At 46.1% G+C, this 27,203-nt stretch overlaps 1 protein-coding gene across 8 annotated transcripts in view; it reads right to left on the bottom strand.

Moving 5' to 3' along the window:
* Cacna1c (calcium voltage-gated channel subunit alpha1 C) overlaps positions 1 to 27,203 on the bottom strand; it is a 541,159-nt gene that overhangs the window by 118,749 nt on the left and 395,207 nt on the right. For all 8 annotated transcript variants that reach the window (XM_036181728.1, XM_036181732.1, XM_036181730.1 and 5 more), the window contains exon 10: positions 4,661 to 4,751. In XM_036181728.1, the coding sequence (XP_036037621.1) occupies positions 4,661 to 4,751 (91 nt within the window). The remainder of the gene's footprint in view (positions 1 to 4,660; positions 4,752 to 27,203) is intronic.

The following is a 27,203-nucleotide window of genomic DNA, read 5'->3' on the forward strand; positions in this document are numbered from 1 at the left end:
GAACTTTACACAAGATTGAAGGCTTTGATTCCCTGGCAATCCCTGTATGCAAGAGCAGTTAGCTACAAGACTTCACAAAATAGAAGGACATTACTCCTCGCTGCCCAGCCTACAGTCTCCTGGTGTATCGACAGACTCCATGTTTGGATAGCAGTTCTCACTGTGGAGAAAGGAGCCAGAGTGTCCTGAGCACCTTAGCATGTCTACCTCCTACTGATGTTTGACATCTGTGCAGCCTGTAGAGTCCTGGAAACAGCAGATGCCTTCAGTGTACCCAAACCCCAGTGGGCATGAGTAGCTTGCTTCAAAGTTTCTGGACTTTTCCATCATTCATATTCAAGTGCAACACCATCCCTACTTCATGTCTCAGCTTTGTTAAGAGCAAGGAAGCGGAGGAGGTTAATAACTAGCCACACATGAGACCTCCAGAATAAGGGTAGGGACTTACCTATTTATCTCTTTATCCCCAGGTACTCAACTGGACCTCTAGGGCCAACCTAGAAGACCAAGATTTTCCTCCCTGACTTTGACATTGGAAATTAGAGACAACCCTCAAATCATTTCCTCTCTTGGCTACTGGTTTTGAATTTATCATTATCTGACAAACAGTTGAACTCCTTGGTAGTTGTTTATACATTCAGCTTCTTCTTCCTTCTTCGAGTGATAAGTACTGTACAATTACTACCTACCGTGCAAGAGTTTTCCTGAATTGGCCCCATTTTGCCTTCAGCACACTCAGAAAGATTGCTGACTCAGCTTCTCCGACTCCACAGCTTGATCACAACCCCAGCTGTTCTGACGAGACGGAATATGTCCTGGAGTTTGCCCAAGCTGAACATTGGCTCCAGATACTGGATGCTAAACCCATCTCTGGCCTGAACCTCCTTTCTGGAGCCCAGGCTTTGCCTGTAGAGGATCCTCTCTATCCCTCTGCCTCTTCAATGCTCCCAGGCAAACAACAGACTTGACTGCTAGTGTTCAGCTTGGCCTCTAGTGATGTCCAGGTGACCTTTGACATAAAGGAGATTACCCACTTGGCCTTGAGCTGGGTCACTGTGGCTAATCCCCACCAGATTCACATAATTATTGTTTTTTAGTGCTTTTAGGCTATTAAAAAGTACCAAAAATACATTTTAAAGATGCCAAATGTACATGGACAGTGTCAGTCTCCAGAATGTCCACAGCTGCACATCTAGTGGTCCCTTGGTGGTCTTTCCATTTGCATCTTCCATGTTATCCTTCAAGTTTCTACAATACCCAGTCTTCACCCCGTGAAAGATGACGGATCTTAGAATGATTCCCTTCACTGACCAGTGTTCTGACTCCACATTCTCTACAGGGCCACAGGCCCTGAGAGCTAAAAGGAATCTTCATGTCACATGGGTCTCTGCTATGCAGTTTCTCAAGCTGCAGAATGCCTCAGTCATTTGTGATCTCACATGGAGCCAAATGTACCAAGGAGACTGAAGTAGTGTCCTTTAAGCCGCCCTGGAAGGCAGTGTCCAGCCCTGGTTTCTGCTGGAATCAGTCGCCCACCCTGTCCCTTTCTTGGGAGAAGGGAGCTGCATCTTTGAAAGGGTGCTAGCTTCAAGTCTGATGTCAGCTCCCTTTCATTTTCCCAGGTAGAGGAAATCTACTTCCTGTGCTCAATTCCTTTGCAGTTTCTTCAGCTTCTGGATTTCCATCGGCTTCTCAGTGTCTTGAAGACCACCCCACGGCTGTGAAAGCCGTCCTTTATTCCTGTGCCTGCTCCTCCCTTCCCGGTCCCACTTCTCTCTCCTTTGCACGGCCTCAGTGTTCTGGGGGGGTGCCCTGCACTGGCACATTTCCACCCTTCCTGAGACTGGCTCCCAGAGTCAGTGTACCCCAAACCCCTTAGAGTAGAGAGCTCCAGGACACCCTGACGATTGGCCCATTCTTTCTGTCCCCACATTACAGCTCTACTTAGGGCTGCCGTTCTCCCATATGTGAGCAGCCGCAGTGGCTGCTCCGTTAGTCGACCACCAGCTCTGTGTTCTGAAAACCTTTCAGCGACTTCTCACACTCTTGTAACACAGACCAAGCTCCTTATGGAGCCTATCAGTTCTTGCCCTACAACCCGAACCACCATCCCTCACACACATGCTGGCCCCTGGCACTTAGTATTTCTAGTTATTCTTAGTTTTCAGCTTAAATTTTAATCCTTCAGTGCACTTTCCTAACCTGTCAATCCAAACCAGGACTCTCCGCAATTGAGGATACATTACATTTACTTATGCATCACAACTTTCTAGGGCCTCTTCCACACTAGGTGGGCAGCTCCATGGAGTCAGTGCTGCTTTTCTGGATGAATATTTCTACCCCTGCCATAGGCTGTGACTACCATGAAGGTTCCCACAGAGAGGCTTTCTTTGACATCTCCCTTCCACATCTCTCTGTGGAACTGTCTGTTTGCCTGAGTTCCCCTAAAGTTTGGTCCTCGTCTCCTGTTTCCCACATCTCTCTGAATAAATTCTGTCCTACGACCTTATCAGTGGCCTCAAATGCCAGTCTCCATCCTTACTCAGAGCTGAACCTCAGAACTCCTTGCCCTGCTGTCCACACAGCACCTGCGTGTCTTTTAGGCTGGACCCCCCTTCTCATTTTGCTTCAGCCTTGTTATCAATTTATCTTATCAAAATTTGGTGTGTCTTTCCTTTCTCTCTTTCCCTGCCATGCATTGCCTCACACTGCAGTCATTTGCCTACACCCCTCTGCCACCCACGCCCACGCGGCATCTTTACCCCAGCCTTCTTACATGAAAGTCCTCATCCCGACCTCAAGACGCTTAGCTCAAAGCTTACAGAAGGATGACCTCTCATTCTGCCCTCAGCCTGCTTCTCTTCTCAAGGCGATCCACTGATGGCAACAGTAGCAATCTTAGCCTATCTGTCTTGTGGGGAGATGAGCAAAGATAGCAGTTGATGAAGTGTACATTCTAATTCTGGCGCCATAACTATCTTTTGTATGCAGTGTAGATGTGTATCAACCTGGGTATGTGTAGGAATGAGAACAACCATTTCTGCATAACTCCTCCTAGGAGGTGACAGACAGAGCAGCAATGCTCGTTTCCCTCCACAGGGGATAATCAGGTTTGCTTTCCAGCCTAGCATCAAGGACTCCAAAATGTACTGCTAAGTGAGTTCCCAGTGCCAGCTCCTTGGCCCCTCCTGGTTTATACCTTGGGCCATGCCCCAAAGCCAGCATGATAATAACCTTGATAATCTTTTCTCCAAACTCCCCATCCTTGATGTCAAGCAAGGAGAAAAGCCTGGAACTTATGGGCTAGAAATGTCCTATATGCTTGCCCCTATCATTGCTATCTGGGGCCACCTCTAGAAACTCAAGCGCTTACTTTGTAGACTTCCAAAAGAGAAAAGAAGAAGAAAGGCTGGGAGTATTGCTTACAAATGTAATTAGCACCATATTTTAACAACACTTTGACAATAATTGCTTCTCAACAATGCTGAGAAATCTGCAGTGCAGACTCCCTGGTGCCACTGTCAGAGTGAGTGATGCCACAGCCCTGTGGACCCTGGAACCTGGCTGCACAGCTCCCCAGCCCTGATCACCTCCCTCTTTTGGCTCGCACACAGGCATACTCAGATTTGCCTGCAGCTACTGTCGTGAGAAGGCTGGGTCTGCATGGCAGTGAGTCATGCTACAGGGGAATGTGCTGTTCTAGCCCAGGAGCATTTGGAGACACATTTTATTTGGGCTAATCCTTCTGTTTGCAGTTCCTTCTAATGGTCAAGACAAGGTTACATGACAATGCTCATGCCCATAGGAAAAGCGGTCATCCCTCCCAGAGTGAAGCCTGGGTGTGGCTACCTAGTGGCATACCCCTTTGTCCCCCAGGTTCTGCTTTTGTGACGCTAGTAATCAAATTGATTTTGCCAGTTTTAGTAATGAAACCATTTTTCCCTTCATTAGGGAGTGAGGGTCACTGACATGGATGATTTGATCCCGTGTTCAGGACTGTGACAATCCACATGTGAACTGCTCCTATGGACAACAGCTCCTGCTCTCTCACATCTGGCTAAGTCCCAGGTCAAAGTCCCTGGGAACCAGGAACTGAGAGGAAGCCTTAGCCGCTAAGAAGGACTGCTGCCTCCTAGGCTAAGGACATTCCTGGTAGTATGCCAGGCACTGGCTCCCCGTCATTAGAAGGGCTGCTCAGAGCTGCACAGGACCACAGGATCATCCCCCGACAGTGTAGTTCCTTAGCTGGTGATTTTCTATAAGGCCATGTTTGTCAGAATGGAAAAAATGACCATGTAGCAGCAGGGACCTTGACCTACTGGATCTTATGAAAAAAAAAAAAAAAGAAAGGGAATAAGGAAAAGCAGACACCAGAGCACCCCTACTTCCGTATTTCTCTGATAGAGTGAAAGGGTCCAAATATCTGAGTTTGGTGGCCCTCCCAGGAATGCTCAAGATGGGCTTTATGTTGAAGAGCCCACTACCCCATATGAGATCATCACCCCAGGCCTCTCTTCCCTCCACCCAGGGCACAGGTTGTCAACCAAGGTTCTGATTCTGCCCCTGGAGTGAGGAGAGCCATCCTACTTGACTCCATGAGCCAGTTTCCCAGGCCATGCCCCAGGAAGAACTCAGCGCTAAGTTTGCTATGGATACTCACGCAAGCCTGGCTCCACAGTTTTCGCCCTCGATGTCACCTCCAGCCACATTTTCAGTGTTGACAGACTCAGTCTCACTTGTGGGCATGCTCACTGTGAGTCAAGGGGAGGGATGGAAGGCATTGAGGGTAGGGAGAGAAAGGGAGAAGAAGAGCGTTAGTGTAAGACATACCATCCTAGCCCAGGGCTGGCTGGGCACCACCTGCTGGCCTGTCTGTGGGGGCCTGGCCCTGGCACTGTCCTCACCGGGCTGGACAAGCCAGCTGCCAGGACACTGCAGATGAGTGAGAATGTAGCGGGGGACTCTGGTGACCAGACCGTTTACCTTACAGGACACATCTGGGCAAGAATGATGGTCGCATCCTTCCTGGGCCCTCAACTTTGTAGCCCCTGAAAGGTGGTGAAGTTTTCCATTTGCATCCTCAACTGACCACAGGGAGAGAAGCTCTTAAAACACGACTCTGCCACTTTCTTCCTTTCCTTCCCTTACCAGCGCCAGGCCAAGACTGGAGTCTAGCTTGTCTGCAGAAAAGGTGCTTCTGCTACTCAAATTTCCTGACCGATTTGGGACATGTGTGTTTCCTGCAGGGCACTATGTCATAAAGCAATGACACTTAGGACCACACTGAGGTGGTGGTCTTGAGGTAACTAGTCTCTGTCAAGCTCACGTGCTTGGCCTCACACAACATGGCACACACAAAGAATGGAAATGTCTAATTGCAGGAACCACAAAATTAGGCTTAAATGTGGGCCAAAGAGAACCTGCAGGGATACCATCTCCCTTCTTAGAAGTCCTGGACCCCCATCTAAACAGAGATACTAGCTACCTGATTGTCCCAGAGCCAACCTGCCCAAGCAATGGCCAGCATCTTACACTAAGGCAGCAGAAGCCTAGAAAGGAGTTTCCTAGCTTAGACTCAGCATGGTGGCTTAGGTCATTTATTTTAGTATTATTTACTCTATGAAATTTAAGTTTAGCTCCAAGAGTTCTTTAGAACTGCCACCATCCTTTTAATGTAATATGAATCCATCCATCCATATATATACACACACCTATTTACTTAAAAAATATATTTACTTAAAAAATAAGATATGGTCTTGACATATTCCAAGCTGGCCTCAAACTTGCAGTCCACCTGCCTTAGCCTCCTGAGTGCTGGCATTAGTCTTATACACCACAACTCCCAGGGAGCTCCTTGGTTTTACCAATCCTTCTGTAGAGCAATGTGGACCAGCACTCCTTCCAGAATAAACCTCTCATCTGGTAAGAAATCAGTAGCCCTCAGCAGCCACAGTGTCTACAACTACTGAGCCTGTGACAGTAGTGACAAGTCTCCATGGACTACCACAGCCCAGGGGAGACATTCCCTCGTTACATGGTAACGTTGATGGAGACGGATTTTCCCAAGTTTTTTTTTCTTCTGGTTCAAGACCAGTCAGGCAGATGAAAAGAGTTTCATTTCAAACATGGAAAACACAAACATGGAACCCATGACTTACTCTGTTTTGACTCTCACATGGAATAGTTCTCTTTGACTTAGGATTCTGCCTCAAAAATGTTGAGGAAAAAGAATCCAGACACCATCTCATAGATATTAAGGGCTGAGGAAACTGTAAAAATTACCCAACTCTTGCATGTCCCCCTTATGTCCCAGGAAAGGAAAGTGAGACTTAGAGAATGTACGGTCAAAGTCCATGGTGCGCCTACAAAGGACTAGTGGCTGGGCACTGTCCCTGCCCCAGGGTCACCTTGACTACTCTAGTATAGACCAAGTCTCTACTCTACATCTAGGGTCAGTCAATGACTGGGAGGCTGAGCCAGGCTCTGGACATACCACAATGGCATAGAATAGCCCAGCAATGTTGTTCAGTTTTACAGCACTGACATTCACATTTCAGCCTAAGGTCTTTGGATGGGACTAGTCACTTAGGTGACTTAGCACTGGGAACTGGGAACAGGGGCCTTGGGAGGCGTCCATAGGCTGTGGACAATCCACATTAAATAAGAAGCTGTAAAAGTGAGGAGCATTTGGCCTTTCAGTTTGTTTATCTTTAGCCACCCCAGACCCAGGCTCCTTTAACTCTCAGAGGTCTGAGCCCCATGTAGAAAGCCTCCTGACTCTGTGATACTTGGCTCTCAGAGAACCCCTTGTCTGTGAGTAGTAGTAGTGCTAGGCTTGGAAAGACACCAAAATTAGGAAGAAGTTGCCTGGGCCTTAGGAGTAAGCATATCCTCTACAATCAAGGCCCTTCCAGCACTGGGGCTCATTCTGCATTTGCAGTGACAGGTTGTGGCTGTCACTATCCAAAGAAATGACTCCATCTTCTATCACGGAACAGTGGGTACTGGTTGTCAAGCTCGCTGACTCTATCCAGTGGAAGAGATGAGGGTCAGTGGTCTTCCCCTCACAAACACACACCCATACAAACACAAACCAACAGAAGAGCGCTGGTGCGTGCCCACACAGACACACACGCACACATGCACTCCAGACATCAAGAGCAACATTCTTCCATGCAATCTGTATGGACCAACACATATTTACACACAGAGAGCACAGGAGACATTACCATGGGTTTCTGTAGAGTGCCTAAACCAAGCAAACTTCCCTTTCTTCTGATCAAGCAAGCCTGCTGCAGCGCCTCCTTTCACAGACAAGATGGCCAGTGTCAAGATCAGGGACAAGATATCAACAGAGAACATGCAATCAGCACAGGCAAAAGAAATAACCAACTTCTTACATGAACACTCTTATTTCTCCAAAAATTAACAGAGCAATGAAAAGCATAAACCAAGACATATAAGAAAATGTAACAAAATCTGGTGAAACTTTTTAAGTCACATGAATTAACAACATAGAACAAAATGATGGACCCTTAGTGGAGCAAATGGCTGACTCTAGAAGCGGCTCCCAGGCACACTGGCACATGTACCTGGAGACTCCTAGTACCTGTGTCACCTGAGTGAGGGGTGTCCCTTTCACAGATTTAAGTAGGTAACCACTAGGATCAAGTGCCTGAATTTCACCTGTCCCACTGGCTAGATGGCTCAAGCTTCTCCCTCCCAGGCACCACAAATGCCAGCTACAGTGGCCTCCAACGCTTCCTTCCCACTTCCTCGGACGGTGTCAGTTATCTATTTATCTACCTCTCCCCTTGTCTAGCCCAGTCATTGTGTTTCATTCAGTAAGAGACTACCCAATGCCGCAGTCTTGGTTACATCCAAAGCACATATGCATCTGCTTTACTTCAGATTTCACAAATGCTTCCTGTGTTTAATTCTGTATATTCTGTGCATGTAATTCATATACAGTACATTTCATATTCTGTTTTCTTTTGGAGACGAATAACCTGAGAGTCTGGTTTGGGTACAGAATAACTAAGCTGTCTTGGGAATCCACTTTTCATCAGAGTTCAGTTTCTTGTGCACAGAAAGCCTTAGGCTCCGCTCATGTCTGGGCTTAAATGCAGAGGAAGGAGCCAAGAGACAGAGCAGTCTGTACTGTGTAACAGCCTGACGTCCTGAGAGCCAACGCTTTAGCTAACTCCCCAGCAAGGGGGCTTCTCTTGATAACACTCATACTTGCATGCTCCTGTGACACAACACAGTGGCTGTCAGAAAGAAGAGATGGGCATGTACTGAGCACAGCTTATTGATGAGGGGGAGCAGTGGATGGACGTAGGAAGTTACCATACAGTCCTACAAGAAAGTAAGTGCTCTGATGAGGACAGACAAGTGGCCCCATGTGCTCTGGGGAAGGCTGTGAAGGGAACATCTTTCATCCTAGTCTCCTGAAACTTAGATGACAGCCAATGAACTTTCATGTTAGTAGGGATTCAGAAGTCTGGCTTGTCTTCGAAAGGGGTCAAGCTCATTGCCAACCTATAGGGAGGTCCATGACTCCACTGGGCAAAACACAGTGTAGAATAAGCAGCAACTCTCAAATCAGCCCTGGGCTTCCTTCTTCTCAAAACTCCTTCCCGAATCAAACATTGGAAGTGAGTCAGGTCCCATTTCCCCTCTAGAGGGGTACATTTTAGAACGAGAACTAAAGCAAATAAGGGAGCCCTGAGGACCTCACTTTCTGTGGAGATGTGTGTGTGGGGGAACAGAAAGCTGCTCATTGCCAAGCTCCTGGGGGTGGTGTGAGGGCACAAGGATTCCAGTCAGTGGTTCAAAGCTCAGAGACGTGTCAACCAGGGGCGTTATCCAGCATTTGGCTTGACAAAAAGTGTGTCATATCTTGTTTGATTTTGGAAACAAATGTAGGGTAACTTTAAAAACCATAAGAAGAACCCAGTTAAACATATGTGTGTTCAGATGGAACCACCTGTGGTCAGGATGCTCATGGTGGGATGCGGCAGAACCTCCGGCTCAGTTCCCTATGTGCATGGCCTGTATGGTCTCCATTCAATCTGCTCTGTGAGCTGAGTCACGTCTCTAAAGGTTCCTAGCTGAAATGGACATCTCTCACCAGAAAGGAACATTTATTTAGTTTATTCCATAGGCACCTGGGAGATAAAACAGCTGAAAATAAAGTGCTCCTGTCAGTGAAGGATCCCACAGCCGTGCTGCAGCTGCTGTTCTAAGGGAGACTTCTGGAGAACTCTGTGCTCAGACTGTGAAGGTCGAGAATCACAAACATGAGACCTTATCCCACAGGTGAGCTGGAAAGCTTGAGTGCCTATGGTCACTTGCCTGAGGCGGCTGGCTGAAAGATGAGGGAGGACCTCAGGGGTCAAAGGACACCCCATCCAATGTGATTATGTGGTTGTCTATGTCTCTCCAGACAGGTGAGGATATACCCTTTGTAAAACAGTGTGTGTGTGTGTGTGTGTGTGTGTGTGTGTGTGTGTGTGTGTGTGTGTGTGTGGTGTGTTACTGTGTGTGTTTGTGTGTGTGTCTATGTGTCTCTGTGTGTGTGTCTGTGTGATGTATGGTGTGTGTACCTGTTCATGTGTATGCCATGATAGCCTGTGTGTGGATGGAGGTCAGAGGTCAATCTCAAGTGTCTGGTGGGAACTGGAGTTTGCCAACTTGGCTAGGATAGCTGGTGAGCAAGCCCCAGGTGTCCACTCATCTCTGCCTCCCCAGCACCAGGACTAGAAGTGCTTATCACCAGGCCCAGCTTAGGTGCCAGGCTCAGGCTCAGGTCCCCACGCTTGCATGGTAAACACTTCACTGGCTGAGCCTTTTCCCGAGCCTGACCTGATACACTTTTGAGGGAAGATACTGAGGAAGCAGCCTAGAGATGAAGCTCATTTGCTGACTTTACTGCTAACAAGCACTATCACCAAATGTGGGCCTCTGGGATTTGGGGAGGAGGACTCTAAAACAAAACAAAAAATAAAGGTTTCTTGAGAAAGCAATCCACAGTTGTTGTTGCAAGTGCTGAGTGCCATCACTGTTTTCTTAGTTTTAGTAGCAATGGCTAAAATGAACTGTACCAACTCTACTTTTTTTTTTTTTTATTTAACACATGGGGTCCTGCGATGCTACCAGGATGCCTGAATTCCTCAACTTAAAGAGTCTCTACTCTGCCTCCCAGACAGCTAGAAGCCACCATGCCCACTTGGGCCATGGCTTGTCAGCAGCTCACTGCATCCCTGAATGAGTATGTTCTGGCCCTCCATCCCTCTCAACATCGACTCTCAGCAGTCTGTCTCTGTGTCTCAGGAGAGGTGCAGTTAATGTCTCTCCTTGGTTTGCTTGGATAACAACTGGGTAGATGCCATGGAAACTGTAATAAATTATAATAGTCTCCACACGTAATTCCTCCATAAGACAATGTGAAGACCACACAATAATATACCTTGGGGGAGGTATATTAGATCTAAGCTATTGTCCAGTGGTCCTGGTGCTTCCTGGCATGTTTGGGTTTATAAACCGCTGAAATGTCATCCACTGAGCTCTGTGACTCCATCTTGAGACATCAGGTGGTGTCTTTAAATTATGGTGGTACAGGTAATCTGGTAGTCTTTCTGCAGTTATGGTCAATGAGGAGGCTTACTGCTCATGACCCTCATGGTCCCCTATAGGAAGCCAGCTCTCCATAAAACTACAGCTCCCTCTGGATGGACCCTCATGAAACAGATCCCCAAGTGGCAGGGCCAGACTGGGCCAATGATACAGAATTCACATTTTTCTTAAAAGGAAATTAGATATTGTTTGGTCATCACAACATTAACATAATATAGTACATGCACAAAAGATGGACAGATGCATCCACAGAAGTTAAAAACATTACTCATCAGGGGTTAGGCAAAGGCTTGAGAGTCAAAGCAACCTGTGCTTTGGTAAAGGAAAAGATTCGTATAGTCACTTAGCAAGGGAAATGGAAAGATTTTGGGGAGTCCTTCATTTTTCTTCTTTCCCAACCACCTCAAGGCTTGGATGAGAGAAAGGGAGAAACAGTCACATGCAAGATATCTAGGCTGGCTGGGTCTCAGATTTTCCTAGGTGTTCTTACCACCTAAGAGGCACCAGAGAATGTGAGATGAATTAGGGGAGAAAGATGAAATATGCCAAGTTCTGAAACTTTGGGTCCTGCAAACAGCCCCGACTTTGTCCCAGAGGTGGGGTTCTCTAAGGTCTTCATATGACATCAGCGGGCATGGCCAGCTTCTCATGAGACTTGCAAAGAAAGTTGTTATCCTCATTGTGCAATGTAGCTGTTAGGCCATTGTGCAAACTCAGAGAACTCACCTGCTACTTTCAACCCCTCTTCACCTTCCCCGTTGAGAAAGAGTTACCGCACCAACATAGACATTACTGGCAGTGGCTGAGGGTGTTTCCCCACAAGGCAGAATGCTGGCAGGAGTCCCGGGTGACTCTTGGCATCCAGCCTGCTGGGCTGCAATGGCTCAAGCTCATCCACTCCTATATGGAGCCTTGCCATTTACTTGGCCAGATGCCCATTTTATTACATTTTTATATTAAAAATGGTATAGCTAGCATTTATTTCCTCAAAGTACTAATGACAGCATGGCCCTGCCTTATAGGTTATTGTAGCATGAATCTTAAAGGTACTTATTAACAAAAAACTCAATGATCTACCTCAGGCTCTACGCACTTTAACTTGGGCATCTCATCTGTTATAGATTGAAACCTGCATGCTGATGTTTTAAACCCTCTTACTAGAATGGACTTTTTTTTAAGCAGACAGGGTCTTTAAATATGTAATATAATTAAATGAGGTCACAATCTAACATGACTTGTACCCCAACAAAAAGTCATTTGGACAGAGACAGAGCAGAGATCACAGAAAGATACAGGGTGAAGACAGTGCTTATTAGCCAAGGAGAGGTCTCTACAATGGACCCTTTCCTTACAGCTTCCATGGAGCCAGCCTTATCTATACCCTGATCTCAGATTCCAGCCTCCAGAATCAGGAAAATGATCCATTTCTGTCATTTAAGTCTATAGAACTTTATTAGGAAGCCTAGGCTACAATGGTACCTGTTTCCACCCATCCCGAAGAATTCTCTAGGCAAGCTGAGCTGCCTCACCACTGTCCCTTAGTGTACTGTCTCTCAGCTGCTGCCTACATGGCACCACATAGCATCCATCTCTCCTCCAGGGTCTAGTCCCTCCACCTCACATATTGTAGGTCTGCACACTGTTGCTTTAAAGCCAAGTCTAGACTGCCACTTATTTCTGTGAATGGAGTTTTCCTGGGTCCCAGCAGTGACCCTCTCCCGAGGCTGTTGATTGGCCCCTCATTTTAGAGAGCAGAGCTGAAGACCTGTAAGAGACACTGCAGAGTCTGCAAAGCCAGGGACACTAACTGGCTGGGCCATCCCAGGCAGTGCTGAATCCCTATCCACTCATTCATTCTGGGAGGCCCACTTCTAGCCTCTGGTAGCTTCTAGAACCATCCACCGCTCAGAGTCCTTCCTCATCTCCTAGAACACGAGTGCCACTTATAATTTTAAGGAAAATTCTAGATGCCAGTTCTTGTCCCACCGTCTCCCACCCACAGGACTTCAGGTAAGCTAGTCAACTTTTCTGGACTCGCATTTCCGCCTCCACAGAAAGACCATGATATTATTTACTCAAAGACCTTTTGGTATGGGTTAAGTGAAATAATATTTGGAAAAAAGACTTTGTAAAATGGTAACTGACATAAACAATCGCTTGTATTATCAACTCACTTTAAACTGTTTTCCTTACAGTTTGTTATTTCTCAAGTAAATCCAAACTTCCTCAAGGCTAGGGACTTGGTCTTGGAATCCTCTGAGCCTGTAGTCTGATTCTATGCAACAGCAGAAGCAGTGTTTTGCACTGCCATGGTACTCAGGATGCCTATGTGCTGCCTGTATGCCCACCTCCACCGCGCTGGCACTCCAGGAGGCTGACCTTTGCAAACCACATCAAAGGTTCTTTTTCTGAGGCTAGCCAGTGGGAAGCACTAGCCAGAGTCTGTGGGTAGGTCAGAGGAGACCGGGCTCAGGTCTTCACTCTGCTGCTTCTGGGCTCAGGGCACACTGGCTGCATCTTGATGCCAAAGGCCATGGAACCCTCTTCACACAGCTGTTCTCTCCTTCGTACCTGTAGGCAGACCCACAGAAAAAGCTCCTCTACTGCTAGTTGAGGGTACTGTTCTGACTGCCTGCATCCTCTGCCCAGCTTTCTTGAACCCTGACTCCATCTTCATCAAGATCTCTTTAAACCACCTGTCTAGAAGCACTTCCTGTGAGGACCTGACAGATGTGCTCCTAGGGTGCCACTCAAGGACGTTAATCCCCCATGACGATCCAATGGAAGATAGTGCCTGAGGGGAAGGCAGGTACATGGTGAGAATGGATGGCCGTGAGTCCAGGGCACATGGCCACATCAGGTAATGCCTGGACAGCTTGCTCAAGTCCACACTGTGAAGGGTGAGAGATAACTGGTAGCTCACTATGGTGCAGGGGGACACAGCCTGGCCAGGAAGGAGGTGGATGTCCTAGATTGTAGATGCTACTATAGTGACTTGGGAGGAACAGTGGCATGTCCCATGTGACTGTCTTTTTCTCTTGCAGAATAGATATTTGCGTTCATCATTTTTCTACAATTGACAAATCAAACACACAGCCAGAGATTTCTCACTCTGCAGGTTTGTGCCCAATCTGAAATGCAGGATCTGCCACCTCCAGTGCCATTAGTCTAGGACACATGAAGGTACTCCTGGCCTTGGATATTAAATGGCCCCAGAGCACTGATACATTTCATTACAAGCTGAAGTTCTGTGTACCTCATCTCTTATGTGGACGAGTTCATCTACAGGATTGATAAAAGGCTTTCTTAGGAAAGTGGGAAGGATAGAAAGATCCCAAGGTTATGGAGAAAGAGGGAAGAGGCAGTAAGAGAGAAGAAACAAAGGGGTACCACATGACAGCAGCCTGCCCATGTAGGAAGGTCACAGGAAAAGGCACTACTACTTCCAGAACCTTCTCAATCACTTCCTGTCAGCCCAGCCTAGCTTAGCTTCCTCCACATAAGCAATTAAGCCCAGGCTGATTTTAAGCCAGCAAGGTAAATATAAAATAAGATCAAATATTAAGAATGCAAACAGAGGCCTTACTTATTAAAAAGGAGCAATACAGGTGTGGTGTGCCATCATCATAATTATTATTGCTGCCGCTAACTGGGAGTAGATATAAACGGCTGCCCTGGGTGTGCAGCTATAACTCTAAGAAGGAAAACCAAGGTTGTTGTGATCCCAGCAGGTTATAAGCATCCAGCACTCCAAGCAGAAAATCCCTTCCCAGCACGATGGCACTGGGGCTGCGGGAGGGCAGAACAGGAGGTGGGGAGGGAGTTCAAGTGCACCAGACAGGCTGCTGAATGTGGGTGCACATCTCTCCTTTCCGTTCTCACAATGCCTACCTTCATTAAGAGTGGCAGGGCCAGGTACAGTTCCTCTGCAGCCCAAAGGGATGTGGCACAGATCCTCTGCACAGACAGAATGGCTCTTTTGTAGGGCTCCTCTGTGAACCCAGGTATTTTAAGCATAAAGTTCTTTCCAGGTTAGAGGGGCTGTTTTTCTAGTTACCCAGGCTTAGAGGAATATGTCACCTATCTGGCATGGTATGAAAGGAAAAAGAAAAGATGTGTGTCCCTGGTCCCTTTCTAGCTTGGCCCAGGGGTAGTATGTTCTGTCATGTCACATGTCTGTTTTAGGCTTTGTCCTCCAGCAGTATATACAACAGTATCTCCTGTACTAATCCTAACAGTCTATTTTTTAAGCATTTGCTCTATGCTAGCCTCTCTTCCATGTTTCACACGTATGAAATGAGAGTACCACGAGTGAGGTATTACAGGAGCCTATTTTACATATGAGGAAACAGGCTTGGAATTTGATCATTTATTCAAAGTGAGCAGCTAATTAGGACCTGGGAATTTGAAGTCAGGTAGATCAGGTGCCAAGTCTCCTCTTAGCCACTGTGTGTACCAGATGAGCTGTTTTTTTCTAATCATGAAAAGGGTAAGGGTGTTGTAGGTGCCCAGGTCACTGAAGGAGATGCCCCTTATTTGGCGACCCTGTCACAGTCTCCTGGCCAGCAGCTCTGAGCCAAGAGGGAAGAAAGGAATCAGAGCACCATGAACTTTAGAGACCAAACTTCTTCAGGCAAAGCCACCACAGGATGGAGTCCTGGTCAGGATGGGTGGGACTAAGTAAGGCCCTCCTCGGAAGGGAGAGGATGGTCAGTCTTGTGGATTGTGGGGAATGCAGATGTTTGTGAGCTGTGTTACAGCGTCAAGGCCCCTTGGACAAAATCTGTCAGCTCTGCTGCTGTTGCCTCTTGCATTGTGGGGGGGATAACTGTAAGGCTAACTCACTGAAAGAGAGCAATGACATAAGCAATCAGGCAAAGGGGGATGGGAGGAGGAGGTGCTGGCTAGCTAGCACACTGTAACCAGGAACATGAAGCTGGAGCACCAGCCTCAGGCGCCTCACTGGGGTGTGGTACTGTAACAGCCTAGTGCTTCCAAGGGCCACTGGGGAACTGGCCAATGGGGGAACGGCAGGAGATACACTCAAAGTATAACCACTAGTGGGAACATGAGGCAGATGAGAGGGCAGAGAGAAAGCAAAGCAGTCAGAGTAATTAACCATTCAGAGATAATTAACAGTGCTGCACCCACGGCACCTCAGACCAGCACAGGGGAGTTATACAGCTACGGTGTCAGCTGAGGGCGAAGAGAAGTGCCCTAGGTTCTTAATAGCAAGACTTTCCTCTCCACAGCCCCCGCAGCCCTGACACCCAGTCAGAATGAGGACAGTGATCCTCTACAAATTAGCACTGTCTCCTCCCTGGACTCGGCACACATCCACTCTGGAAAAGGGAACGCAAAGAGATGGACAGCACCAGGGTGGTATTCAGAGGGTTTGAAAGCCCAAAGATGTACAGAAAAATTGAGCTGATCTGTGTATTATTTTACAGGGCAGGAAACTGAGGCTCAGAGAGGGGATGGAGGGGTTGTCTGAGGACAGCTAATTCAGACTGAAGCCAAGATCAGGAACCAGGGCTCCCGACTTGCTCGCTAGGACTTCCCATCCATCTCTCCATCATCCATCTTTCCCAATGGGCCTCTTCCTCTGTCTCATCTGGCAAGAGATGCAGGAGAATGGGTTTTAGGGTCCAAGGATACATACCTCGGGAGAGCTAGTGCATGCTTCCTGCGAAGTAGTCATCCACTCTCAAGCAAATGATCTTAACCTGACCTGTTCATCTGAAAATGGAGAGATGATCCCACCACTCTGGGAGGGTTTGGTGAGGACTGAAGACAATACAACTCAGGTGGCATTCATGAATTATGGCTGTCAGTCAAAATGCTAAAGAACAATAGAGTATGCTTGTGAAAAACACTGGGTACTATGTCTACCAGGGAACGCAGAAATGAAGTGTAGGCTGACAGAAGGAACCTCGGGGTCACATATCTTGTGTCTCAAAGGGCAGCAGGACTCTAAGCACTTGGTGGCGATGATAGCTGTCTCATGGACATCCCTAAGAATGACAGCAGCTGCCTGGTCCTTTGGGGGCTGCCTGTTTCTTAGACACATCCATCCCTGCTGCATTCCTAGCATGAAATATTTAAGAAGCCTCTGTTTTGTGCTAACACAAACTCATGTTGTGGAATGCTTAAGGCCTCGTGAAAAGACTGCAAAGTCTCAAACTCCGGCTAACATGCAGAAGATTTAAGCCCAAGGGGGAAAACAGAGATTCTTTAACTCCCCATTGTGCCTGCTGAATTTTTTTCTTTAGAGACAAGGTTTGTCTATAGCTTCAAACTCTCAAGCCTCCCAAGTGAGCCACCATACTGGGCTTGGATTATTATTAATTTTTTTTAAACCTTAAGCTGAACCAAGGCTGCCTCAGAGTCGGTGTTCTGTTCTGCTCTTTTAGCCTGATCTCTAGCATGTCAAAAAAGTTATCTGTGACCACCATCTGGGCTCTGCAGTGGGCCATCTGGCTTTGCCAGCTAATCAGTGAGGTCAAGCTGACATCTTGGAAGACTACTACCACAGATTTCTGTGTTTTAACTAGAAAGAGATTTAGATGCTATGAACCAACGAGACCAGGGACAGCGCAATGCACAGCTTCAGCTCCAGTTTGGTGCTAAGTAGATTAAAGTCTAAGTGTGTTTTTCAATATGCAACAATTGGGTTAGTCTAATGACAAATGTCATTCCCAACTATTGCCAGAGCCATTCGCCATTTCCATTAGGAGTGAAGTTTCCTGGCCAGATTAAGACATGGAAAATAATTTTTGGTTATCAACAATTCCCTTCAGTCTCACTGATCAGATTAGGCCTAGCTACGGAAAGAGGAATTTACAAATTAGATGCTGCTCTCTATTTATTACCAAAATGGTCGCTTTCCATTCCATCCAGGAGGTATAGCAGAGATCTCATTAGGTCTCAGCTGCTGATAACACCCACTCCATAAATCAATCTCCTTTGCAACCAGTGGATGAAATGAGCATTATGCTGAAGACCACAGAGTGGATGGAATTAAACCTCTGTATCCCTGGAAGGAAGCTAGATGAGCTTTTCAAGCCTTAAATGCCTTCAGTGCTCTGGACCCAAAGAAGCCACAGGGCATCTATCCTCACTGATCTCTTAACCATTTGCTGACTGCTACTCTTGGCTGGCTAGCTGGCATTCCTGAGACAGAGTGAAAAGCCAGAGGTATTTCCAGAGCTCAACTTTCACATATTTGAAGAAGAAAGGGAAAAGAGATAAACATGTAAAGAGAAGTATTATGGAATAGCCTTGCCCTCCCAGGGAAGTGTAAAAGAAAGGCTGCCAGATTAAAAAAAAAAAAAAAAGAGGGGGGAGTGGAGGTGGGGAGACGGAAACTTAATTTACATATCTGATTCATTACATATTCTCAGCTGGACCAAATCTGGTCTACTCTGGTTTCAGATCTGACAGAGTGACAACTCAGGCCTGAGTCCCTACTCCTCCTCTTTTTCACCCCTTTCCAACCAATATTTCCTGCCCACCCATGCTCCCCAGGCTCTGCTAGTGCTGGGCCAGCAGAGGCGCTGCTTTTAAGAATGGACAGCCCAGCACAGCATCAGATCAAGCAGCAGAGACACAAATAACACTCAGGAAGTGCTGTGCAGCAGGTGGGCAAGCATGCCAGGCTCAGTGAGGGGAATACAGTCCTGCAGGGGAGGGGCAGTGAACAGAGCTGCTAAGAGCAGGGAAGAAGAGAAAGGTTTAGAGTTAAATGGTGGGTCAGGCTTTCCAGGCAGAGAGGTTAATGTGTGGGGGTATGGGGAACTGGTGGAAAAAACAAGATTGCTTTGGGGGTACAGACTGTTGTGCAGGGATCCCACGTCATTCTAGCGGTCTAGGGACGGCAGGATTCTAGACGTTCTTGAATGTCTCAGCAGTCTGAGACTAGAATGAGCACTCCAGTTCTGTTCAAGACACCTAGGGCTAAAGCTAATATATATCACCCAAGCGCCATGGAAACAGCTCACTAGAGCTGAAAGGTTTGGTTTTAACAACCTATCTTCCCCTTCATTGTATCACCGAGGGAATATGGAGAGGCAAGTTAGAATACATATATGTTTATTTATTCTTGAAGTTTTCATATTTGCATACAATGAAACATGACCATATCTATTCACCATTTTCTCCCCTCTAAATCCTACAAACATGTCTCCCTCCCAATTTTGCGTCTTAATTTGGGATAACCCATTAAGTTCAATCTGTGCTGCCCATATGTGTAGCGGTGTAGGGCCATCCACTGGAACATGGGAAACCTAGCAATGGCTGAACACTGGAAAAAGAATGATTTACACCTAGCAACTATCAACTGTCAACAGCTGTTCAGTGAGGGTGGGCCTAGAGAGCACCTTCCCAGGATGGTGTTATTCTTGCATTGATACATTCTCAACTCCTCTGGTCAGTGGGGAAGGACTTGACTTCACAGGACAAGGGAAAAGATTGTGAAAATCATAGGTAGATACAAATGATTTTACATCTTCTATAGGTTCCACATAAAGTGCTACTGTTTTCAATAAAGCTTGGGATCTTCCTGGGGGAACACAGGCACTCTGCCTCATCACTAGCAGCTGACCCCTTAACTTCTTTATCCATGCAGAAGGGCAGAGTAAGCTGAGCACCTGGCCGCAGGGACCCTCTGCCATAGACTGGCTTCCATGCCTAGTACCTGTCCACCCTCTGCTGGGCACGGATGACACCATAAGCTTCTGCTTTAGCAGGGCCCAGCTGATCTCAGTGAGAACTAATAAACACAGGGAAAGGCTAATGAACACTCCAACAAGAAATGGGTCCTTGATCCTTGATTTCTTTCCATCCTGTGCCTGATGTGTGTGTGTGTGTGTGTGTGTGTGTGTGTGTGTGTGTGTGAGAGAGAGAGAGAGAGAGAGAGAGAGAGAGAGACAGAGAGAGACAGAGACAGAGAGAGAGAGACAGAGAGAGAGAGACAGAGAGACAGAGAGAGAGAGAGACAGACAGACAGAGAGACAGACAGAGACAGAGACAGAGACAGAGATGGAGAGAGGGCGAGAGAGTTTTAGAGGACTCTGTTAACATAGCTGGACACCATGGTCACATCTCATGGGTCACGTGATCTGTTTATGCAGTGAGTGGACCTGCTGGTGTGTACCTGGGGATGGAGCGGGGAAACAAAAGCTTTTCCCCGAGTGCCAGCCTGACACGCATGGAAGTCTCTTCACTTCAATCTAAGCAATGAGGACAGTTCTGGTCTATCACACCTAAGCAAAGGTCAGCAGCAAACCTAGGTGGCTGAAGTAACTTCCTGGTCTCCCACAGGAGCTGCTAGATTTCTGAACACGGAAGTTCTAGAGCGAGGCCTAGGGCATATTAGTTAAACTCAGTCCCAATACTATTTTTCTTCTATTATTATTAATTAAATTTTTATTTGACAGTGGTATGTAATACATTCTGAATGCTCTCCCTGCCCAACTTCTCTTTTCTCCCTCTTGATCCTATCAATCTTCATCCCCCACAGTTACTTTCCTGTTTCCATGTCTTTTTGTTTTACGATTCACTGGATTCAACCAGGACACTCCTCTGAGTGACCATGAGTATGACACAATCCAATGGACTCTGGTGGGCTCACTAGCACACATACATCTGAATATAATACCACTTCCCAGAATCCATCAGCAGCTATCCTTCATTAGGGAAGGGCTAGAGTCCCAAGAGCCGCAGCCCATTCATGACCGGCTGTGGATAGACCCAGTGTAGATAAGTACACCACTGAGTTCATGATTACAATGATAGTGTCATATCCTTGATGACTTATCCTTAGTGAATGATTTAAGGGCAAGCCAGAAGTTCTATGTCCAAAAACTTTAAAAACGTCTTAACGTGTATGTGTGTGTGTGTGTGTGTGTGTGTGTGTGTGTGTGTGTGTGTGTGTAAAATAACCAAAGAAACTCATCAGAATTCAAATATGTTTTTGGAAATGATAGACATTTAACCTTATCGAAGTTCATCTAAGCTGGGTACGGTGGCACATGCCTGTAATCTTAGTACTTGGGAGGTAGAGGCAGAAGGTTCAGGAGTTCAAAACCAGCCTGGACTAAATGAGCTACCAATCTCAACTCACACCCCTTCCCTCAAAAAGCCCATCTATTCATTATCCTACTGGCGAGTCCTGAAGATCTTTGATGGGAGTAGTTTCTGTCGGTCTGAGGAAGGACTATGAACGAGTCTAAACTGCAGCAAATGTTGGTTTATTTATAATGGAGTAGATGGCTAACATTTCCCCCATAGGGTATCTGAACAAATTCTTTGGTTTTGGTCTATTCTGATGACCTCACCAGAGCTCATCCATGCGCTGTGTGCATCTGGGACTCAGTTAGAAAGCTGACTTCTCTATTAGTCCAGGAAGTGTTTTCTCATCTGGGGCTCCCACTTTATTAACCAATTAAGCAACTTTTCAGGGCTTAGGGGTCTCACTTGAATTGCTGGGGCCTGAGGACCTGCACCTGGTTCAATGGCCTCATTCTCCTGGGAGCACTGTGAGGTCAGGGTGGCCTCTGGAGCATGCTGACTTCAGAGTGCTCAGTCAAGAGACCCAAGGAAAACAATGGAAGTGGAATGTCTCCTGAAATCTGAGCCAGTTTTTAAGGACCTCTGTCACTGGTAAAGACATGCGACTACCCTAGGCCATAAGATGACTATATCTTTAATATATATATATATATATATATATATATATATATATATATATATATATATATATATATATATATTAAGATCAAATAATTATGTTCATGTCCTTGACATATATCTAATGTAAACCAATGATATTCAGATTATGCTTGCAAACCACATGGGGCTCTTTGTGGGCAGCCTGCAGCTCTCCTAAGCCCTCAGATTTCTGTATTTCAATAAGGCATTATTCTGAGTCCTGCAGGGCACACAGCAGGCCAATGGGTCTGCTTGCTAATGATGATTGCAGAAGTAACACTACAGAGTCACATTACCAGCCACCACTTGTACAAATATTCAATCTCCCTTATCTGGGTAGAAGCTCCGTGTTTGGTTCTACTGTATGCCCATCTTTATCTGCTCATACAAATAAATATGTCTCAGAGTGAATTTCAGAAGGCTGGGTCTGTACGCAAGTTGTCTTAGTGATATGAGAGAGCAGTTCCAATGTGAGTAGACATTTAACAGATGCATTTTTTTATCTTAAAGAGAAAAAATTCCCAATTCTTTCTTTTTAAAGATTGAATTTATTAGTCTCTCTCTGTGTATGTGTGGGGATACATGTGATCAATGTGACCATGGAGGTCAGAGGCCAACTTTGTGGTGGTGTTTTTCCTCCTTCTAAACCATTTGTGTGGGTTCCAGACAGAGAACACAGGTTGCAGGTGTGTGCAGCAAGTACCTTCACCTGCTGAGCCATAATACTGGCTCCCCATTTCTTTCTACCCAACTTTTCCCTCTAGTGCCTTCTATCATAATAGAGACTGGACCTGGAAAATGGACTGTGTCCTTGGAGCAGGGCATCTTCACCAATGACAATGAGATGTGTGTATCAGCAATAGTCTCCCAGGGATACCTTGGAAACAGGTGCTCACTGAAGCCTAGAGGAAGGCCAAAAGCAGCCACTGGGGTGGTGAGATCTCCTTCTTTACCAGACAGAAGGGGAACTTGGAGACCAAGACCGCTCCCTCACATGGAAGCTACAAATGCCCCTTTCTTGTTTCTTAGGATGTATGGTCTTGGGACGGTCTTGAGTATCTATCACATCCCTCTTTGTCAAGGCTGTCTATGAGCAGTTGCAGTGGTAAGGCCTGGTGCTGACATGGCTATGGATGGGGGACACAATTGAAGACTGGGATCCAGCGATGGTCTTGTTTGGGTGACAGCTACACTGGACTGAGGGAATGAGTCTCTTCTTCCCTCTTTTATGGGATCATGAAGGTCTGAGTCTTCAGATCTCTGGCAGCTAACCCATGCCAGCCAAAGAGGATGACTGCAATCATGCTTAGGGCCATCCTAAGAAGACTAAGAGCCCAAGAGACTGAAGAATGACAACGAGTAGCCCCCAGGCTTAGGCCAGGGTCCCTGTCAGTGTTTCTTCACCTCACTGGCATCCAGCAATACTGCCCTCTTCCCTGGATTCCTGCTAGTTCTCTGGTCTCACTTTGTAAATCTTCTTGGCTTTTTTTTTTTTTTTAATCAACCAGTTTCCAAACCTTGGTCTCAGTTCCTGGCTTTACTTATCTCTAGTCACTTCTTCCCTGGTGATTTCACTGACAAGTGCATTTCAGTGCCTTCTCTATGCTGCTGACCCTCCCTAATGACAGCTCAGTGCCGCAGCTTTCCCTGGAACTCAGTCATTGCCAGTCACCAAACTAACATTTCCTTTTGTACATGTCATAGGCATGTAAACCTAAGTTCTGAGTTGCCTGTCTTCATATTCTTGCCCCATTTGTCTCTGTTTTCCTTATGCCAGTAAATGACAACCCCGTTCTTACCCTGACTTGGAATATCATCGACGTTTCTCTCTCGTGTCCCATGTTTTATCTGTCAGCAAATGATGTCACCTTGAATTCTGACTTTCCTGCCTCCTCCGTTATTGCCGAGATAACATCCCATCATTTCCCAGGGCGTCTCCTCTCAGCTAGCTCCTGCCCTGGTGGCCTCCATTTCCCTCTACACATGGTGGCTCCAGGGGTCCTGTTAAATGTGTGTCAGATGGCATCACGACTCTTCTCAAAACCTCCAGTGGCTTGCTGGCTTACTTCCAGCCCAAATCCAGGACCTCATGTCAGCAAATTACACAATCCTCTCCCAGCTTCCCTGGCATCCTCTCCACCACTGTCTGCCTCACCTCCACCCGAGACCCAACTGCACCAGCCTCTTTTATGCTCTCAGATGTACCAGCCACGCTGCTTCCTCTTACATCACCCTTCCCTCTTCCTGGAACAATCTCTTTCCAAATACCTCCCTTTTTACCTTCAAATCTTTATTTAGATACCTCCTTCTCAGTAGTGTGCCATGACCACCTTTTCTAACACCAAAACCCATCAATACTTACTGCTCTGGCATACTGTTTCATATATTCTCCACCCGTTCGAATAGAACCTCTCCAAAGGCAGGGAGCTTTAACTGCTTCCTTCACTGTTATATCACTAGTGCTAACAACAGTGCCTGCAAGGGTAGACTTTTTTGTTGTCGTTGTTTTTGTTTTTCGAGACAGGGTTTCTCTGTGTAGCTTTGAGCCTTTCCTGGAACTCACTTGGTAGCCCAGGCTGGCCTTGAACTCACAGAGATCTGCCTGCCTCTGCCTCCCGAGTGCTGGGATTAAAGGCGTCGCCACCACCGCCCAGCAACAGTAGACATTTAATTTACAGTGGGCTGGCTGGCTGGCTGGTTGGCTGGCTGGCAAGAATAACTGGAGTCTGTGTTTATATAGAGTTAACTGTTTGTACTTAGTTGACTTAATTTTCTCTAATCTTTTAAGGGAAAATCTCCCAGCTAAATGCTTTTTCTCCGTTATCTTCCAACCTCTAATTCTTCCACCTCTCGGTGGCTCTCTTAGGAAAGCTGATGACAGGTCTATTTATGTTTGTTTTGATATTGCACAATGATGTGTCTCTGAGTTGTCCCCACAATGCAGCGAGCATTGCCTCTGAGTGACTGGTCTTGTGTCTTGGTCTGTGCTGACAGGGATGCTGGCTGGGGCAGAAGCAGAGTCACCAGAAGTGTGATTAAGTAATCACACACCTTCTCTTTACTTTGTGAGCAGGATGACAGCTCAGTTGGTAATACGTTTGCTGTACAAACATGAGGACCTGAGTTCCAGTCTTGGCATCCACGTAAAATCCTAGGCAGAGCAGCAAACACTTGTAACCCCAGTGATGAGGAAGTGGAGATAGGCAGATCCCTACAGCTTTCTGACTAACCAAACTAGTCAACCAGCCCCAGATTCCAGTGAAAGCCTTGACTAAGAAAACACGGTGGATGGGTTCTTAGGGATGATGCTTGAGGTTGACCCATCCTTCCTGTCCTTCACATGCATGTGATGGTGTGTGTATGCATCCACATACATGGATACACACATTTATTACAGATGTGTATGTACACATACATACAGTCTCCTGTGCGTCCCCCCCCCCCCCGCCACATACACACACACACTTGCCCACTCATACACAGTCACACACAATTTTATTTCTGAGTTGAAAAGAACTGGCAAAAATCCCATAGTGTAATCTTTTAAACATTTCAAAAACTAGAGCTACACTAATTAAAATACAAGCATTTCTCCCCTTGTATTTGTTTCAAAGGGCAAATCATGAAGTCCTAAAGAGAAGAATATAGTTTCCAAGCCACAGAATTGCCTTTTCTGCAAGTAAACTATATATAAATAGTCTATAAACCTAGAATCCAGTTCATCTCTTCATCCATCCACAAATGAACTAAATGTTTACTCTTTGCAAGGTCTTCCTTGAATCTGATCATTGAATTTCATCTAATCCACATTTATTGGGGATCCTATGGGCTGGTTCCAACTTTGTTCTGGAGTCCCACATTCCCTTTTATCACATCTAACTACTGTACTTCCCATTTCTTGCTTCTTTGGATCTTCATTCCCCTGACCCACCCCCCTGGAACAATCCCTCCATATTTCCATTTAGTTAGGCTCTAGAATCCCACTCCAGGTTTCCTGAAAGGGCTGACCAGGGACAAGAAGCATACTCCACACATTCTTCCAGCCATAACGAAGCAGTATGGGGAGAGGTGAATCTCTGGAGTCTAACCTTATCTGTGTTGAGGCTTCAGGAAACCTTAGCAGTGGCCAGCTAATGGACAAGCCTGTTAGTGTAATCTGCTCCAACAGCAAGGTATGCCCCAGGCTGGGAACTCTCCTTGGAATTTACTCTTATAAAGGGCAAGATGGAGAAGCAGCATGTGATTTTTTTTTTGGAAGCTCTTAATTTAACAGGAAACAATATAACCCTGTCTCTGTGAATGGCAACTGGCTGTGAAGCATGTTGTGAGTATTGCCCATTTTCATATGACACATCCCAACAAAATATTTATCCTGATTAATCCTGAGCAAGGGCAGAAAGAGAGCCAAGACATCAACCTCTCCGTAAGCCCTTCTGTGACTCACAGGCCAACAGACTTGTGTACTATTCCACTCAATGCTAATCAACTGCCCTGCGGTTTCATCAACAATGCAATGGAAGCTGTCCTGCATTTTTCCAGAAAAACCCTCAGTGGCACCATTGCTCCTTGTAACAATCTATCAAAGGCCCTATCTTCCAGCTTGCAAAACTGCTTAGTGGAGCATGAAGGTTTCCTTGGGTTATTAAATTACGTTGTTACCAGTCCCTTGCTGTTTCTGTGTTTTAATTTTATCTTTGTACCTTGAGCAGGGTTACTGGGAAGGGAGTAGTTGATAGATTTATGACATCAGTCTTTGGAGTGAGAGAGTGAGAGTCTGCTCATATCCTTGGCCGTCTTCTTCCTTCACCTGTTCTTCTTAGGCAGAATCTCTTCTGAGTCCCTCTCTGCTTAGGGGCAGATTCTATCCATGCTACCCTCACCTGCATGGCTCAGTGCTCACCCAATGTTTAAGAAAATCTGCCTTTAAATCATGCTGCTTGGAAGGACAGAAATACAACTATTCAAACATACAAAATGCTAGAGAAATGCTGAACACAGAAGAAGAGACAGGATATTAGATCCACAGAGATCAAGGTCACAGGAAGCATGCACTGTTGGGATAATCTTTTTATACACTGTGTAAAGTTGTGTCTCTGTTTTATCTCACCTGCCTAAGGCATCTTCTGATTGGTTTAATAAAGAGCTAAATGGCCAATAGCTAGGCAGGAAGAGGATAGGTGAGACTTCCTTGCAGAGATAGGAACTCTGAGAAAGAATCGCAGGCAGGAGATTCACCAGCCAGACACAGAGGAAGTTGGACATATAGTACCGAGGAGCAGTAATAAGCCACATAGCAGAACATAGATTAATATAAACAAGTTAATTTAAATTTTAAGAGCTAGTTGGGAACAAGGCTATGCTAAGGCCAACCTTTAAAATTAATAAAAAGTCTCCATATCATTATTTGGGAGCTGGTGGTCCAAAGAAAGACCTGTTACAATGCACAGTAATTAGAGCGAACCCAAAGGTTCTAAAACTCAATGTGCATCACAATCTTTGGTTAACTCACCCTAGGGTTCCTTAGTCAGTGGGTTTAGGTAGGATCCTAAGAGTTTGCATTTCTACTAAGTTCCATATGTCACCATTGATTCAAGGATCCCACTCTGAAAATCACTGGGCTAATCAGATTTAAGTTGGACTTTCCATGATTTGTTATCTTAAACATTTACAGTTACCTTTTGTTCCCATTTTTATCCCTCCTGTAGGTTTTCCAGCAATATTCCATGAGAAAACCCAGTGGAAGAGATCCGGCTCTGTGTTTATAATCTAGATGGATTCTGTGGAATTCCTCTGTGTTTCCTCCAACCTTCCCAGAAGCATTTCTTTGGATCCTTGACAATAACTTACCAACTCAA

The sequence above is a fragment of the Onychomys torridus genome, chromosome 3, assembly GCF_903995425.1.
Source record: "Onychomys torridus chromosome 3, mOncTor1.1, whole genome shotgun sequence".
In the NCBI taxonomy this organism is placed as follows: Eukaryota; Metazoa; Chordata; class Mammalia; order Rodentia; family Cricetidae; genus Onychomys; species Onychomys torridus.